The sequence below is a fragment of the Pongo pygmaeus genome, chromosome 5 (assembly GCF_028885625.2).
Source record: "Pongo pygmaeus isolate AG05252 chromosome 5, NHGRI_mPonPyg2-v2.0_pri, whole genome shotgun sequence".
Classification (NCBI taxonomy): Eukaryota; Metazoa; Chordata; class Mammalia; order Primates; family Hominidae; genus Pongo; species Pongo pygmaeus.
In genome coordinates this window covers 57,755,802-57,772,264 of record NC_072378.2, presented here as the reverse complement: position 1 = coordinate 57,772,264, position 16,463 = coordinate 57,755,802, and the positions used below count along the sequence as shown (strand labels likewise).

Genomic DNA, 16,463 nt, shown 5'->3' with positions numbered 1-16,463 from the left:
TGAATGAATTAATGAGTGAATGATGTAATGAAAAGATAAGCATCTTTGTCAATGTTAGAAACATTTACTTTTGATGATAATCCATATAACTTTCTCTGATGTTATACAGCGATTACATCTCCTTGTGTCTAAATTAAAGTCAAAGTATGAATTTTAAGATGATTTTTAATTATTTAACAAGTAGAAATACAATCAGTGACAATTATCAATTAAAACATTAAACAACCCAGTTACCTTTTCTTAACAGTCATGATGAAATATCTCTTTCCTATCTTATCAGAAGCCTTAATTATTCTCTACCCCACACACCACAAAAGCTTCTTAATAGCGCATCAGTGTCCATCACACCTTTGTGTAGAATCTCTGGCAACAAGGTGCTGTCTCCTCTTGCCCTGCCCCCACATCTGCTTAACTACTCATCTTTCTGGAATGCCTCTTTTGCTCCTCACTATTTTGTGAGCTCCTGCAGATGTGTTTAAGGTCCAGCTCAGTGACTACCTCCTAGAGCCTTGCTTGACCACTTAAACATACAAACTAAAAGCACAATGTGGTCATTTTGGAAAGATGATTGATAAATTCTCAAGCCACAATGTCTAGTTTTTAAAAAATGCAAGCAGGGAGGAACAGAAGTGACATATCAAGAAATTAAAAACACAAATTGTAGATTGAAAAGACTATAGTAATAAAAAAATTCAATTTCACACTAAAATATTTAGTGTTACAGAGAAGGAACAAAATTCTAGCCTTTATATTTTGTCTTAAATATAAAGAAAAGCTTTATATTTATAGAAATGTTTTTAAGTTTGGTAAATAATTACTACTAAAAATTTTTAGAGGTAAGACATTTCTGGTCAAATAACATGAAGCATATACACAAAGATAATATGACAAGCCCTTCTTAGTCTTCTACTTATGTCGTATTTTTTATTACTCACAATGGGGCCTCAATATTTAAGAATTAAATATGTAATACCAAATGAAGGAAACTGACAATTCAGTGAATAACTAAACTGAAAACACTCCACATGAAATTAAAATTTAAAGAGTTAAGGAAGATTATTCCTGAGTAGGCTTTCAACATTATTTCTTGAAGAATATTATGTTTACACAAATATATAAAAAAGGACTAATGTTATGAAAAATAATTTTATGCAAATATTTTGACACCATTCCCTTTAAACAGGAGACCATACAAGTCACATAAAAGTCTAAGCAGGTAAAAGGAATGGAAATTGTTTCATTTAAATTATTTCTTAAAAATTAAGGTGTATTTTTTATTTTAGCAATGTGCTGCCCTAATTAAAGCAATAATTTACGTATGCATGGTACCCACAAAGAACATTGCTGATAAAGTTTTAAATGTTTCCATGATCAGTTTCCACTACCCTCTTCTAATAAACATAAACAAAGATCTCAAAGGTATTATATAATAGTGCCACATGAGAAGTAGAATTTATGGAAAACTTGACCTATGTCACCTTTTTTATATTCATTTTCACTCCTAAAAAAATAAACTAGCATCATTTGTACAGTACAAATAAAATTAAAGAACTCATGCTATTTGGGAAACAACTGTCAAGAGCTTTCCTTTTTTTTTTAATCCTTTAAATCTAAATATATAAATTCAAAGTTAACTGGGAAACTGTTACACCTATATTAGAATACATAATTTATATTTGCATGAACATGTATTCTATTCCTTCTGTACATGTTTGCACATTAGCACAAAAATACAAAACAAAGATCAGATTTTGAACATATGAAAGCAAAAACATGTTTTCAAATACATTTGTAATAGTGGATTTCTGGTCTCCTTTAGAAAACAAACTCAAGAATTCATTATCTGAGTCTCTTCAAGGCCACTTGATGTTGTGTGGTAATATCTTTAATTACATTTCCTCAAGACTTCTTCTAATAGCTTCTTCTAATTCCACATCTGCATTAAAAAACAGAATTTTAACACTTAGGACAGAAAACTCAACATGTGCTGTATTTATTTAAGTTTCATCGACTGTATTCATCTTTTCAAGAAGAAAAGTAAAATCAAAATGGAAAAACATAGGATAACTTGGCAGTTTCTCTACTAAAAAATTGAGTATTTTGAAATATGAAAATCTAGATATGATCTCGAATTGAATTTTATATATGAACTTAGAACTTGCAAGTTAATTCCACTTAGGAATATAGAAAGTCAACAAACTTTTAAAATCACTGACAGGTAATCACTTGTTTCAACATTTTAAAAAAATCTGTATCACTTATTTGCGAAAAGACTTGAGGTGATACATATAAGACTTTAAACAGAAAGGCAACTCCATGAAATGACAAAATGTCACAGGCCATTAAAAATTTAGTTTAATTTTTAATTATACCTCAATAAAGCTGAGAAAAAATTAGCTTAAAGCATCCTAGCATCTAAGGTAGTGAAACTCATAGCCACATAAATGTCATCTGTGAAGCATATAATATATGCTGTATGCAGATGTATGTAAACTCATTTGACAAATATTTATTGAATGCCCATTATATACCAGGAACAGCAATGTAATAGTGAACAAGACAGACATTATTGGGTTCACAATAGTTGAGTTCCATCTCCTCCTTGGGAATGATGCTAAAATCCAGGAGGGTGAAATTTGGTGTCAATTTCTTGGCCTTCACTAGCTTCTCACACCAGATTTATCTCATCCCATCTGGTCCACAGTCTCTCAGAGGCTACTTGGCTACAGGCACCAGTGATCTCCCTAAGATGCAACCGCATGTTCCTCTGAGTGGGGGCACTAGTGTTATGTTGTCTAATTTAAAGTACTACAAACTAGCATGAACTGTGTATCAAGTTAAAGCTACACTCTAGGATCAGTTAGTTGCCCTTAAGATGAATTAAAAGGGATGAGGAAATGCAAAGAAAAGCCAAGACACTCTTACCAAAGAAAAACAAGGGGACAAGACTTGTCTAAGATATGAACACTTATTATAAAGTTACAGTAATTAATGTGGTATTAGTGCAAGAATAAATAGACCAAAGGAACAGCATAGACAGCTCAGAAACAGACCCATGCATATATGGACATTGGATTTATAACAAAGGTAGCACTGCAGAATGATAGGGAAAGGTCTTTTTAACAAATGATAGTAGGTTATATGTATGTGTGTGTATATATATATATATGTATATGTGTATATATATGTGTATATATATGTATATGTGTATATATATGTGTATATATGTATATGTGTGTATATATATGTATATGTGTATACATATATATATGAAATCACAATGTCTGTTTTACAATTAAAGTTATAAAAATCTTTGAACTAAAATTCAAAATTTGAAGTATGGTTTATACTAAATGCATATTGCTTTCACATCCTTATAAAGTAAAAAAATGATAAACCATCGTTAAGTACAGCAACATCTATACAAAGATATCATACCTCCAGTGAGCTTATAGGGATTAAACTTGCCAGCTGAAAGACTATAAAAAACAAAAAGCAAGTATGGTCATGTGCTGCATATCAACTTTTGGTAAACAGTGGATCACATATACAACAGTGGTCCCATAAGATTATAATAGACCTGAAAAATTCCTATTGCCTAGTGATGTCATAGCCATCTTCATGTTGCAGTGCAACATATTACTCATGTGTTTGTGGTGATGCTGCTGTAAACAAATACACTATGTTGCCAGTTGTATAAAAGTACAGCACATACAATTATGTACAGTACATAACACTTGAAAATTATAATAAACTCTGGTACTGGTTTATGTATTTACTATACTTTTTATTATTATTTTAGAGGGTACTGCTACTTATAAAAGTGGTATTGATGATCCTGACTCTGTGCAGGTCTAAGCTAATATATATGTGTTTGTGTCTTAGTTTTTAACAAAAAAGTTTTAAAAGTAATAAAACAATTTAAAAGTAGGGAAAAGCTTATAGAATAAGGATATAAAGAAAATATTTCTCTGTAGCTGTGCAAAGTGTTTGTGTTTTAAGTGTTATTACAATAGAGACAAAAAGTTAAAAATTTTAAAGTTTATACAAGTTACAGTAAGCTAAGGTGAACTGATTATTGAAAAAAAAAAATTTTTTTTAATGTAGTATAGGCCAGGCACAGTGGCTCATGTCTTAATCCGAGTACTTTGGAAGGCCAAGGTGGGCGGATCACCTGAGGTCAGGAGTTCGAGACCAGCCTGGCCAACATGGAGAAACCCCATCTCTACCAAAAATATAAAAATTAGCCGGGCGTGGTGGCACATGCCTATAATCCCAGCTACTTGGGAGGCTGAGGTGGGAGAATTGCTTAAACCTGGGAGGCGGAGGTTGCAGTGAGCCGAGATCACACAACTGCACTCCAGCCTGGGCAACAGAGCAAGACTCCATCTCAAAAAAAAAAGTAGTATAGCCTAATCGTACAGTGTTTATAAAATCTACAGTAGAGTACAGTAACATCCTAGACCTTCACATTCACTCACCACTCACTCACTGACTCACCCAGAGCAACTTCCCCATCCTGCAAGCTCCATTCAGGGTAAGTACCTTATACAGGTATACCATTTTTTATGTATTTTTATGTCTCTATGTTTAGATACAAAAATATTTACCATTATGTTACAATGTCTACAGTATTCAGCACAATAACATGCTATACAAGTTTGTAGACTAGGAGCAACAGGCTACATGATATAGCATGGGTGACAAAGACTTTAAGCCAACTGTCTTATGTATGTTCAAAGAACTAAAGGAAAACAATGTATGAACAAAATTAAGAGTACCAATGAGGCATAATTATTAAAAGCCCATCAAACAGAAACTCAGGAACTGAAAAGTACAATAACTAAAATGAAAAATCTTTAGAGGGGCTTAATGAATTTGAGTACAAAGAAGAAAGAGTCAGCAAATTTAAAGATAGGATAATTTAAATTATCCAGTGTGTGTCTTGGTTTGGGTTCAGTCTAAATCAATCAATCAATCAATCATCCAGTATGAGGAACAGAAAGAAAAATGAAGAAAAGTAAACAGAGTCCAAGGAACCTGTGGGACACCAACAAGTGAACTAACATATGCATTACAGAAGTCTCAAGAGGGGAAGCGAAATAGGATCAGAAAGAATGTTTGAAGAAATAATGGTTGAAAAACTCCCAAATTTGATGAAAGAGGTGAATCTACATATCCAAGAAGCTCAATGAACTCTAAAGAGACCCACACTGAGACATGTTATAGTCAAACTGTCAAAAGCCAAAGACAATGAAAACAACAAGAGAGAAACAACTCATCACATACAAGACAGCCTTAATAAAATTACTAGCTTATTTCTTATAAAAAACCATGGAGTCCAGAAAATAAGAATGTCGATCAAGAATTCTATATCTGACAAAACTATTCTTAAAGAAATTCTCAGATAAACAAAAGCTACAGAATTTACTAGTAGACCTGCCCTACAAGAAATGCGAAAGAGAATCTCTCAGATTGAAATTAAAGGACATCAGACAGTAACTTGAAGCCATATGAAAAAATAAAGAACACTTGTGAAAAATCTGTCCTTGTTTTTCTATTCTGTGGCTAGCTCTGTGTTCCCCTTACCCTCCTTTCTGCCTTAATTTCATTTACTTTGAGAGCAGTAATTATGGCAAACAAACAACAAAAAGAACCAGTAGTAGGAGGTAGAAGACATATAAAAATGGTTCCCCAATCATTTTAAAACTGTGGATGTAAGGCCAAATTACTTAATGTTTAGAAGCCTCAGTTTTCATATAAAATGAAGAGAATAGTCTGACTCTCACAAGTTGTTAAGATTAAGAGCAGTTTTGACTGCTATTAATTGAAGGAATTCTCAGAATAAGGCATATTGCTAACATTTACGGAAAGATGGTTTTGCAAAGAAAATTATCTATATAATGCTGTCCTCTGTCTTTTCCAGCAATTTGAGTCAGAATACCTCTAGTTAACAGACATACCTCTAGAGTAGACCTTTGGTGAACATATAAGTAAATAATGGCATAATGATCATCATAATCCCAGTAACAGTAGCAGCAACCAATATATACTATTTACCATATGTCATGTTATTCTAGTAAGGTAGGTATACTAATATTCCCATATTTAAAATGAGGAAGCTGAAGCACAGTGAAGTTAAGTGACTTGTCCAATATTACACAACTTGTAAGCAGCAGAGTTTTAACTTAGGCAGTATGAATCCAAAGACTGTACTTTTCACCACTACATTATGCGGCATCTGTTTCCTCTGTCAAGTACAGGAAATAGACTATATGGGATTGTTATGACTGGCCTGCACGGTCAGAGTTTGATATTGGTCTATGGGGAACAACAAAGAATAAGACATCACGGAAGGAGGGAATTACCCTAAGGCAAAAAGCCATAAGCAGATTTATCCTGTCTTCTGCCACTATTTCTCAGGCATTTACAGAGTTGTACTGGGAAAGGAAGGAATAAAAAGACACTTAAGAGGTTGCTTAAAATTTTTTTTGAGTTTTGTTATCAGGTCTAGACTAGAACATTATTTTGCTTCTGTGGTTCAGGGTCAACAAAATAACCCAATATTCTATAACAAAATAGCCTCTATCTTAATTTCCCTTATCCAGTTATAGGGAAATGGGTCCTGGTGGCTCTAACATGTTTTAAGTTTGTTAAAAGTTTATTCATTTAACAAGCAACCATTTTGTGCCAAACACTGTACTAGGTGCTGCTGAAGTAAAGATAAATAAAACCTGATCCTACTCCCTAAGGAGCTTACAGTCAGCAGAGATGAAAGTTGTAGACAGAGGTATTTTAAATCCACTTGGCCTGGTACAGAGGGAGCCCAGAATAGAGAGTGGTTGGCTGTGTCTAAAGATGGACAATCTAGGAAAGGCACTGACCATACAACAGTGCCTACAAAAATGGCAATTCTATATGGTTCAACCTAAGAGATGAAATTCGAGTTAGCTCTTTTGGGGTGATGAGGAGGGGAAAAGAAGAAGGGTGTTAGAGAAAAGTGCAAAGGAGCCCATATTCCTTAACTTATGTGAAACACCGTGTGCTTCTCACACTTATTTTATATAAAGCATCAGGATACAAAACACAAACACATTCCTTTGGTTTTTCTTGGAATTAAAGGATTTTATCCCCACCTCTATTTTAACTATGACAACTAGTTATAGGTTTAAAGTATCTTCTCTTGAATCCTATAAAAATAATTATTTTTCCAAACCAAATAATCACAAAAATGTAACATCTCCACTCCAAACCATAAAATGCATTACATAGATAATATGTGGTACATATCCAGTTACACAAATCTCAGATTTCCTAGGTTAGCTAGGAGCCCACAAAACTGTGATAGCTTATAATTATTTAAAAGTTATAATTTTGCCTGGCATTTTCCATGGGATGAGTTACGAGGTGTCAAATAAAAGTTGCAAAATCTGAACTCTTTAGATGTTCAGTACTGCTTATCTTTTAGTGGCGTTGATAAACAACTTAATTGGCAGTTTTTGTTCAAAACGCACAAAAGTTCTTTCATTTGTTTAATTCATCATTATGTGGCTGCTAGGCATTGAGCTAGACTTTGAAAGACAATGCTGGGAAAACAAGTTGGTCAAAACACTTGCTTCCTTCCAATTAGGTATAGATTTATTGCCAGTTTTGTTTAACCAATGAAATTTGGCTATAAGGCAGAAAGATTACAGCTATCTACTTAATCTAATGGATGAATTGATTCCACTGCCAGACTCCATTTCCCAAACTCCTAATAGCATAAAGCTCTAGTATGCTCTTAGTCAAACTAGTTGTATTATCTGAGATCAAGGAAATGCAAAGAAAACATACCAGTCGGGCCATTCTGTTTGTGTGTGTTTAGTCACATTTCCATCCCTACTTTCCAGCCTCCACATTCCTACCCTACAATCTCCAACAATAAACATTATACTGGAATGTACATGAAGGCTCCTACTGTTTTTCTTTAATGTCGAAGATGCTGATATAACACTTTCAACTTCTCCAGTGAAGCTCAAAGTATTTTCTAAGATTCATTATCTCATTTCCCCCTGGTTATTAAAAAGTACAGTCTGTTATAGAAAAACCAAAGTAAAGAATGGTTACAAGACACAACCAAATAATGGTACAGCCAGCAAATGATTTGAAGCCAAGTGACATAAAAAGTTCTCTTTAACCTATGGAAGGAAATAGCTTTTCTTTTAAGAAGAGTAAAAGAGAATTTTAATTTTTAGCTGGGCACGTTGGTGGCACACACCTGTAATACCAGCTACTGTGGAGGCTGGGGCACAAGAATCACTTGAACCCAGGAGGCAGAGGTTGCAGTGAGCTGAGATTGTACCACTGCATTCCAGTCTGGGTGACAGAGACTCTGTCTCAAAAAAACAAAAAACAAACAAACAAAAAAAACCTTTTAAAATTTATTTTAAAAAGCCCATTTATATTTAGATATAAGTGCTTGCTTTTAGAGTTCCACTGCCTGTCTTTTAATACTCTTAAAACTACTCAAGATAAGTAATAATTAGGAAATCAAAATCACCTCCTAGCCCAGGGGTTAGCAAACTTTTTCTTTTTAAAGGGTTAGAAAATAATTATTTGAGGGGGGCGGAGGTGGAGGGGCTCTACTGTCTGTGCCACACCTATTCAACCTTGCAGTTGTGGTACAAAAGCAATAGCATAGACAATACTTAAATGTATGGCTGTGTTCCTAAAGATAGTGGACTGGATTTGACCCTAGGGCCATAATTGGCTGACCCATTCTAGCTTTCTAAATTAGTATTACCCCTAAGTCATCTTACATGAAAAATGCAAAGCTATCCTTCAAACTGAGAAAATGTTTTAACTTGGGGGTAGAAGGGAATAAGAGGGGTGAATGGGTGAGAGACAGAGAAATTAAAAAACAATACAGATACAGTCAAGTAGAAAAGAGATTAACTCTACTAGGTTACCTTCTGTGGATATAAATTCTTCTCCTATTGAAGTATTTTTGGCACCCATGTTATCATCACTGTCACATTCTGTAAAGAAGAATCAATACATACAGTTATTGTGCCATAAATTTATGTATTCTCAATATTATTTTCAATAACTTCTCATACCCAAGCTTACTTGTTATAATACAGTTCATTAGTGTTACACTACTTTCCCACACTAGGTTTTTTCCAACGCTTACCAAATAATATTAAAAATGGTGACATTAAATTCTCCTGTTTTGAAAATCATATGCATTCATCTCTTTGGAGATAACACCATAGGTTTTAATTAACAATGCCTCTTGCATGGCACAAACTTACTTACCTGATGTCTTACATGCTTTCATAATAAGAGACCGAAGGCTTTATAATATGGTATGACTGAAAAGGCACTGCAAAACTCACTTAAAATTTGAACCATGGAGCCTAAGGAGATTAATGTCTAAATGTCATGTGGGATCCCAAGAGGTCCTGGGGTAGAAAAAGGATATTGAGGCCAGGCGTGGTTGTTCACATCTGTAATTCCAGCACTTTGGGAGGCCGAAGTGGGTGGACCGCCTGAGCTCAGGAGTTCGAGACCAGCCTGGGCAACATAGCAAAACCCTGTCTCTACTAAAAATACAAAAAAATTAGCCAGGTATGGTGGTGCGCACCTATAGTCCCAGCTACTTGGGAGGCTGAGGTAGGAAGATCGCTTGAACCTGGGAGGCGGAGGTTGCAGTGAGCCGAGATCACGCCACTGCATTCCAACCTGAGTGACAGAGTGGGACCCTGTCTCAAGAAATGAAATGAGACGAGATGAGAAAAGAAAGAAAAGAAAAGACGGGAGGGGAGGGGAGAAAAGAAAAGAAAAAGGACATTGGGGAAAACTAAAGGCTGGAATTAGTAATAATGTCCTAATATTGTTCCGTGAATTATGACAAATGTATCACTCTAACATAACATGTTACTAACAAGGGAAACTAAGTATGGGTACATGGAAACACTCTGTACTATCTTCACAACTTTTTTGTAAATCTAAAACTATTCTGAAAAATAAAGTTCACCTTTAAAAAATTTGAAACATTGTACTATCAATAACCTAATATTTTGCTTATCACTTTAACTACATTTAAATCAATATATCAAGATATAATTATACAAATATAAACAGATATGCATCTATATATATATACGTCAGTGACTTTAATCAGCACTTAACTAAATACAAATCATATAGATATATTTGTTTCTGTGCAAACTTAAAAACTTAAAATATACATTAAAAAGACCTTTAAGTGTCTATAAATAAAAATTAAATCACTATATTTCACTATATTCTTTTGCTGCAGAAATTTGTTTTTACAAGTCATCTTTGCTATTAATTCCAGCAAAATACTTCAAATATTTCAAGCAGTGTTTTAGGTAAATAAAACATTACATTTACAAATTAAACAACAAAATTAAACCTCTAAACCAGGGGTGTCCAATCTTTGGCTTGCCTGGACCACATTGGAAGAAGATTGTCTTGGGGAACACATAAAATACACTAACACTAACGAGAGCCAATGAGCAAAATAAGAAAACGCAAAAAAAAAAAAAACTCTCATAATGTTTTAAGAAAGTTTACGAATTTGTGTTGGGCCACATTCAAAGCTGAACTGGGCCACATGTGGCCCATGGGCCGCAGGTTAGACAAGCTTGCTCTAAACATTAAGAACAAAAGGAAAATACCCCCAGGTTTCTGTTATTACAATTTAAAGTCAAGGTCAGTCAAAAGCAGCATGTTATAACTCATCCAAACAATTCATCATTGCATGCAAGGCTTAAGGCTACACTACAGGTTTGAATAATGACAAATCCTTGATTTGTCAAGGATTAACTTGACATGGGGTTGCAAATATTAATATCATAAAAGGTTTCTTTTGCCTCAGTCAACCCCATCAGAAGAACAGAGAAAATCGTAAATATTCTTTCTTATTTTCAGTACCTTTGCATGGAATTAATTTTATCAAACATATTTTTATAATGGTGCCCAAAGAAACAACCTATAGTTTTCATTAACAGGCTGAGGAAACAACAGGCAGACAGACTTTAAGAAATAAGTTCAACAATTATTTTAGGTAATGCCTAGTTCACAGGCCATGATGCTGCTTCAATCATCTACACTTCCATAGCACCTAGGTGAATGTTTATGCTCTATATGTAAGATGGATTTAAAAATCTGTGTAATTGGTATGACTCTATAGATGCCAACCATACTTACTGCTTCTAACCCACTCATCCACAATGAAGCCACAACTAAATGGATATGAGAGTCTCAGGCTTATAAACAAGACCATCTAAGGAGCATACAGATTCAACAAAAATTATCTTGTAGTAACATCTTTTTCATTATATGTAATTCTCAAGGGAGCAGATACTGGCCCAAATAAGAAAACACTGAAAATATTAACTTCTGTGTGCCCTGGAACATTTAGATCGATTACGGGAAAGGTAGAGGAAGCAATGGGAGGCAGGTTTCTAGTGAATTTCTTTGAAACCACATGTTGCAGTACTCCAATAAGCTCACTGCAGTGCTTGTAGTTCTAGTGCCAACATCTCGAGGAGCCTGGAAAGATGGTGCTTATTCATTTAATTATGAGACAAAAGATCCTAAAGAAATTAGAATGCTAATTGCTTTCCTTGGCTATATTCAGCATATAATCACTTTACTTTTTAAAGCACCAGAACTCATAACCAAATCATTTCTTCTGACAAAAAAAAAAAGCACATTCTTCCTGAATGTTATTTAAAAATAAAAAACTTGTTTGATATCTTTATATAAACTCTGCAATGTCACTATACTGTGGCAGAATATCTCCCATTATCTTCATTCTTCAAGGACATGGTTAAAGCCAGTAATTCACACTGGGTGGCTAGCTCTACATCATGGAATCACGTATTTGTGTCAGTGAAAGTCCCACCCATAGTCGTTGATACTAATGAAAAGCAAAGCACTTGCTCTGTGGCTGCAGGTAGATTATTTAACCTTTCTGAACCTGTGCTTCCTTCCACACTTATAAAATGGGGTAATCCAATATCTACTTCGTAGCTTGCAAAGGGGATTAAAAAGCATGTGGAAGAAGTTCTTTAAACATATTTAAACATCTGTAAACACTACAAACATAAAAAGCAGTTAACATGGTGGCTGGCACATAGTAGGTCTTCAATAAACTACAATAAACTTTTTTCAATAAAAAAGTTCACCTTTTTTTCTTTCAACATTTAAGTGACAAGTTATATCTGCATCTCTGAAACATGAGGCTTGAGTTAGAATAAAGAAGTATTTGGGAATAAAATATAAATGGTCTAAGAAAGTCTACCTGGCTTCTCTGATTGGGATTACCAGAAAGGATCCATGTATCTTAAGTGTTAAGAAAGTGAGGATGAGTACAATATAAAATAGAAATGATGAAGGATAAGAAGACCAAGGTGGGGGCAGAAATTAAAGTTAACAGACTTTTTAAATGTCTCTACAAGAATTTATACATATATCATAGCTGTAATTAAAATGTTCACATTGAAATCCTGATGCTTACAAGGAGAGAAAAGAACTTTTACCCTAACTAACCAAGTCAGAGACCTAAAAATGTACCAGTAATAAAGCTACTTAACCTTTCCCCTCCCCACCACGCAAAAACAATGCCTTAGGAACAAATGACTGGACACCGATATACAGAACCAGCAACTCCAAATATCTGTATTTTTACTGAAATAAGTACCTCTGGAAAGATTTTCAATTAACAGAGAAATTAGCAAAGACTAATTTATCCTAGTATGATACCATACGATCATTGATTCTGACAACAATATTCAAAAGATCCTTCCTATTTATACAGCAATCTTTAGTCTAATAAAAACCACTTTTTAGTCCTGCTGATGGTAAATTTCTGAAAACTTATAAAGAATAAGAGACTCAAACTTGTATCACTTCTCTATGCTCTGGTGAAAAATTCAAAAATCTGAAAAATCACTAGCCTAGCTGTATAATAACAAACATGAGAGAACTTATCACTGTATGTTACTTATAGCAGGAGTCCCCAACCCCAGGGCCATGGACAAGTACCAGCCTGTGGCCTGTTAGGAACTGGGCCGCACAGCAGGAGGTGAACAGCAGGTGAGGCAGCATTACCACCTGAGCTCCTCCTCCTGTCAGATCAGCAGCGGCATTAGATTCTCATAGGAGCACAAACCCTATTATGAACTGCACGTGCAAGGGATCTAGGTTGTACGCTCCTTATGAGAATCTAATGCCCCACCTCCTGCCCCCAATCCATGGAAAAATTGTCTTCCATGAAACCAGTCCCTGGTGCCAAAATGGTTGGGGACTGTTGACTTATAGTATAAACTTAGGTTACATCCCAAAGGACAATTTTGTTTGTTGATTGGCAACTAGAAGCGTTGAGACCACAGATCCCTTGAAATTGTATGCAATGTAGTACATACATGTTTATTTTGGGGGACGGAGGGTATAGAAAGTTTTCATCAGATTCTCAAAAAGGTCCAGTGACCCCTTCACCCCAAACACCACATTGCCTTAAGAAACTGACTGGCTGTCAAATCTGAAAACAAGAAGGAACACCATGTTTAGCTATGTGCAAGGAGTTATCTGGCATTCTTTAGTAACAAAAATTATATTATTAATGGACACTGAGAGATTTATTGAGTCCCATTATACATTAAATACCATTCCTTAATAGAAACTATTACTCAACTATTCACAAAGCTATTTGTTAGGAAAGGAAATGGAATAAAAAGTTATCCAAGAAAATGATTTTTCTTTGATTCCTTATAAAGTTCACTACAGGAAATTTGATGGTTTTAAGTCTTCCATGAAGAAAAAATTTGGTCTTAAATCAGATAACTAAGCCTGAACATACTATGATTCAGTGTAACATTAAAAATGTAGTGGCTAGGAATCACATTTTCTTTTTATGGTAGTAATAATAAAAAATAGCTATTATTTGTTAAATAGCTAAAGTGCTTTATATACCGTGCTAGACACTTTACATACCTCACTAACTATTACAACCATATAAATACAAAAAAATGAGGCTCCAAAAAAGTTAAGTAACATGCCTGAAATCGCACTGCTAGGAAACAGCAAAGTTAGCATTTGAACCAAAGCCCATATCCTTCTTCATGCAGTGCACAATCTCTATATGTCACAAAAATTAAGAATAAAGTACACATGTGCCTCCAAAGAGTAGTTAGTTCAAATGAGTACTGAGTATGGGTGATTAAAGAAAAAAAAAAAAAAAGAATACCTAGAACATAAGAGTCATTTGGAAGGGCATAATCAGCAGATATTAATAACCTGTATCTTACCTCCAACCGTAATATACCCATGCAAGTCTACTCACATTCACCTCTCATTCCAAACAGAATATGGTTTTGCCTCTGCAAAACCATAACAGGTTTCACATTTGGAGTTATAAAAGAACATAAGAAATGTTCTTATGCCAAAAGCAGAGGCATAAGAGAAGGAAAGGGAGGTTGGTCCTGTGCGGCAAAGGTAAAACTTTATCTTATAGGATATTAAGTAGATGTTGAGGACTGGGAAGGCGATGGCAAAAGAGTAGAAGAGGTGTTTTTTGTTTTTGAGACGAAGTTTTGCTCTTATTGCCCAGGCTGGAGCGCAATGGTGCAATCTCAGCTCACTGCAACCTCCGCCTCCTGGGTTCAAGCGATTCTCCTGCCTCAGCCTCCCGAGTAGCTGGGATTACAGGCAACCACCACCATGCCCAGCTAATTTTTGTATATTTAGTAGAGATGGGGTTTCACCATGTTGACCAGGCTGGTCTTGAACTTCTGACCTCAGGTGAGCCACCCGCCTCAGCCTCCCAAAGTGCTGGGATTACAGGTGTGAGCTACCGCACCCAGCCCGTTTTTTTTGTTTGTTTTTGTTTTTTTGTTTTTGTTTTTTTAAGAAAAAAGAAAGCCACAGATAGAAAAACAAGTGAAAACAAAAATTACAGAATAGGAAGATAATACTCAGAACTAAGGCATGAGATAAAGACACAGGAGTTCATTTTCTTTTATAATCTTCCATCATTACTCCACTTTAAAGAGTATAAAGAGCACAGATTACTGATTCCTAACTTTGCAGAAGTCAATTGATCCACTGTAATCAGTGATTAGAGCAAAATTCTCCAGAATGAGTTTTCAATCAAAATGTGCTTCCAAATACATTGAAAGAAAAAAAAAATCTAGGAGGCAAGCAGACTTGAAAACTTTAAAGGCACACAATAAAAATGCCAAAAAGCCACTATTTTTCATTAAGGTAATTCATTAATATCTTCAAACCTTATTCATGAATTTAAATTATTAGGATATTTAAACAGTAATGATTCTATCCATATTTCTTTACTTCAGAGATTATGAAAAAGGGGGGTATAGCTCAGTGGTAGAGCATTTGACTGCAGAAATTATGAAAAACGAAAAACAAAACTTCTGAATCCTTAGAATTACATCTTTTCTTATATACTAGAAAGTGAAATTGGGTATCAGCACTCCTTTCATTGAACAATCTCACAAAGGTACAGAAGAAAGTGCAAGTCCCAGCAATAAGATAGGATGTACCCACTTCTCTAAGGACCTAAAAGCCTATCAGCGTTTTATTTTGTCACTGTCAACCTCTTAAATGATCGCCTTTTTTACTGCTCTCTGGTTTTCACCTCTAAGCACACTGCTTTCTAAAAAACTGAAGGTCAACTTGGAATTTCAGAAACAAAGTGAAGATCTGAATTCTGAGCTTTTAAAACTGTAGTAACATACTATAACGCATGAATATATATTTTATATACATCAATATAGATTTTATCTACTAGATCAAAAAAAGCTCCAGAAAATTACTATGAATTCATCCTCCTTCTAAAACAGTAAAGAATGAAAGTGAGATTTTTGTTAAAAAGATAAGTAAGATAGAAGTAAGAGAACATGACGGTTTAGTAAGCAGGCAACAGTTCACTAGCGGACAGCAGTTTATTGGTTTCTCTCAGCAGTGAAGTCTCCTCCTCTTGGGTGGTTTGCACTGTGACTGCAGCTGCGTACCTTTGGTGGTATCAGATATGCTATTTAACAAGGCACACATCATATCTCCCTCTAAGTGGTGAGGGTTTAGTATATGAGCTGGCCTCTGAGTCTTCTTAAATTGATTCTCTAGCTCCAGAAAACCTTGATCTCCTGAGAGGATGGTGAAAGGAATTTGCTTGGGTAGTTGTTCATCTAGACGGCCAGCCTAAGTTAGAACAAATGGCACAGGTTGATAAAAAATCAGCATGAGTTTCAAAACAAGTTACATCTATTTCAGAATGAACACACACCTAGGAAGGTATATTAAGCTTGTTCCCTAGTCCCTACCAAAGTATGACATAAAGATCTCCTTCAGCTGGGTGCAGTGGCTCACGCCTGTAATTCCAACACTTTGGGAGGCTGAGGCAGGTGGATCGCTTGAGGTCAGGAGTTCGA

General features: G+C 35.0%; 2 protein-coding genes across 7 annotated transcripts in view; one reads left to right on the top strand and one right to left on the bottom strand.

The window, feature by feature from the left end:
• RAB23 (RAB23, member RAS oncogene family) overlaps positions 1-16,463 on the top strand; it is a 109,150-nt gene that overhangs the window by 53,955 nt on the left and 38,732 nt on the right. The window lies entirely within an intron of this gene.
• ZNF451 (zinc finger protein 451) overlaps positions 148-16,463 on the bottom strand; it is a 79,745-nt gene continuing 63,429 nt past the window's right edge. For 4 of the 6 annotated variants that reach the window (XM_054492428.2, XM_054492430.2, XM_054492432.2 and 1 more), the window contains 4 exons: positions 16,047-16,233; positions 8,949-9,017; positions 8,258-8,371; positions 148-1,936 (listed from right to left, as the gene is read on the bottom strand). In XM_054492428.2, the coding sequence (XP_054348403.1) occupies positions 1,890-1,936; positions 8,258-8,371; positions 8,949-9,017; positions 16,047-16,233 (417 nt within the window). In that variant the 3' untranslated portion in view covers positions 148-1,889. The remainder of the gene's footprint in view (positions 1,937-8,257; positions 8,372-8,948; positions 9,018-16,046; positions 16,234-16,463) is intronic. The other 2 variants (XM_054492433.2, XM_054492431.2) reach the window with 1 other exon arrangement.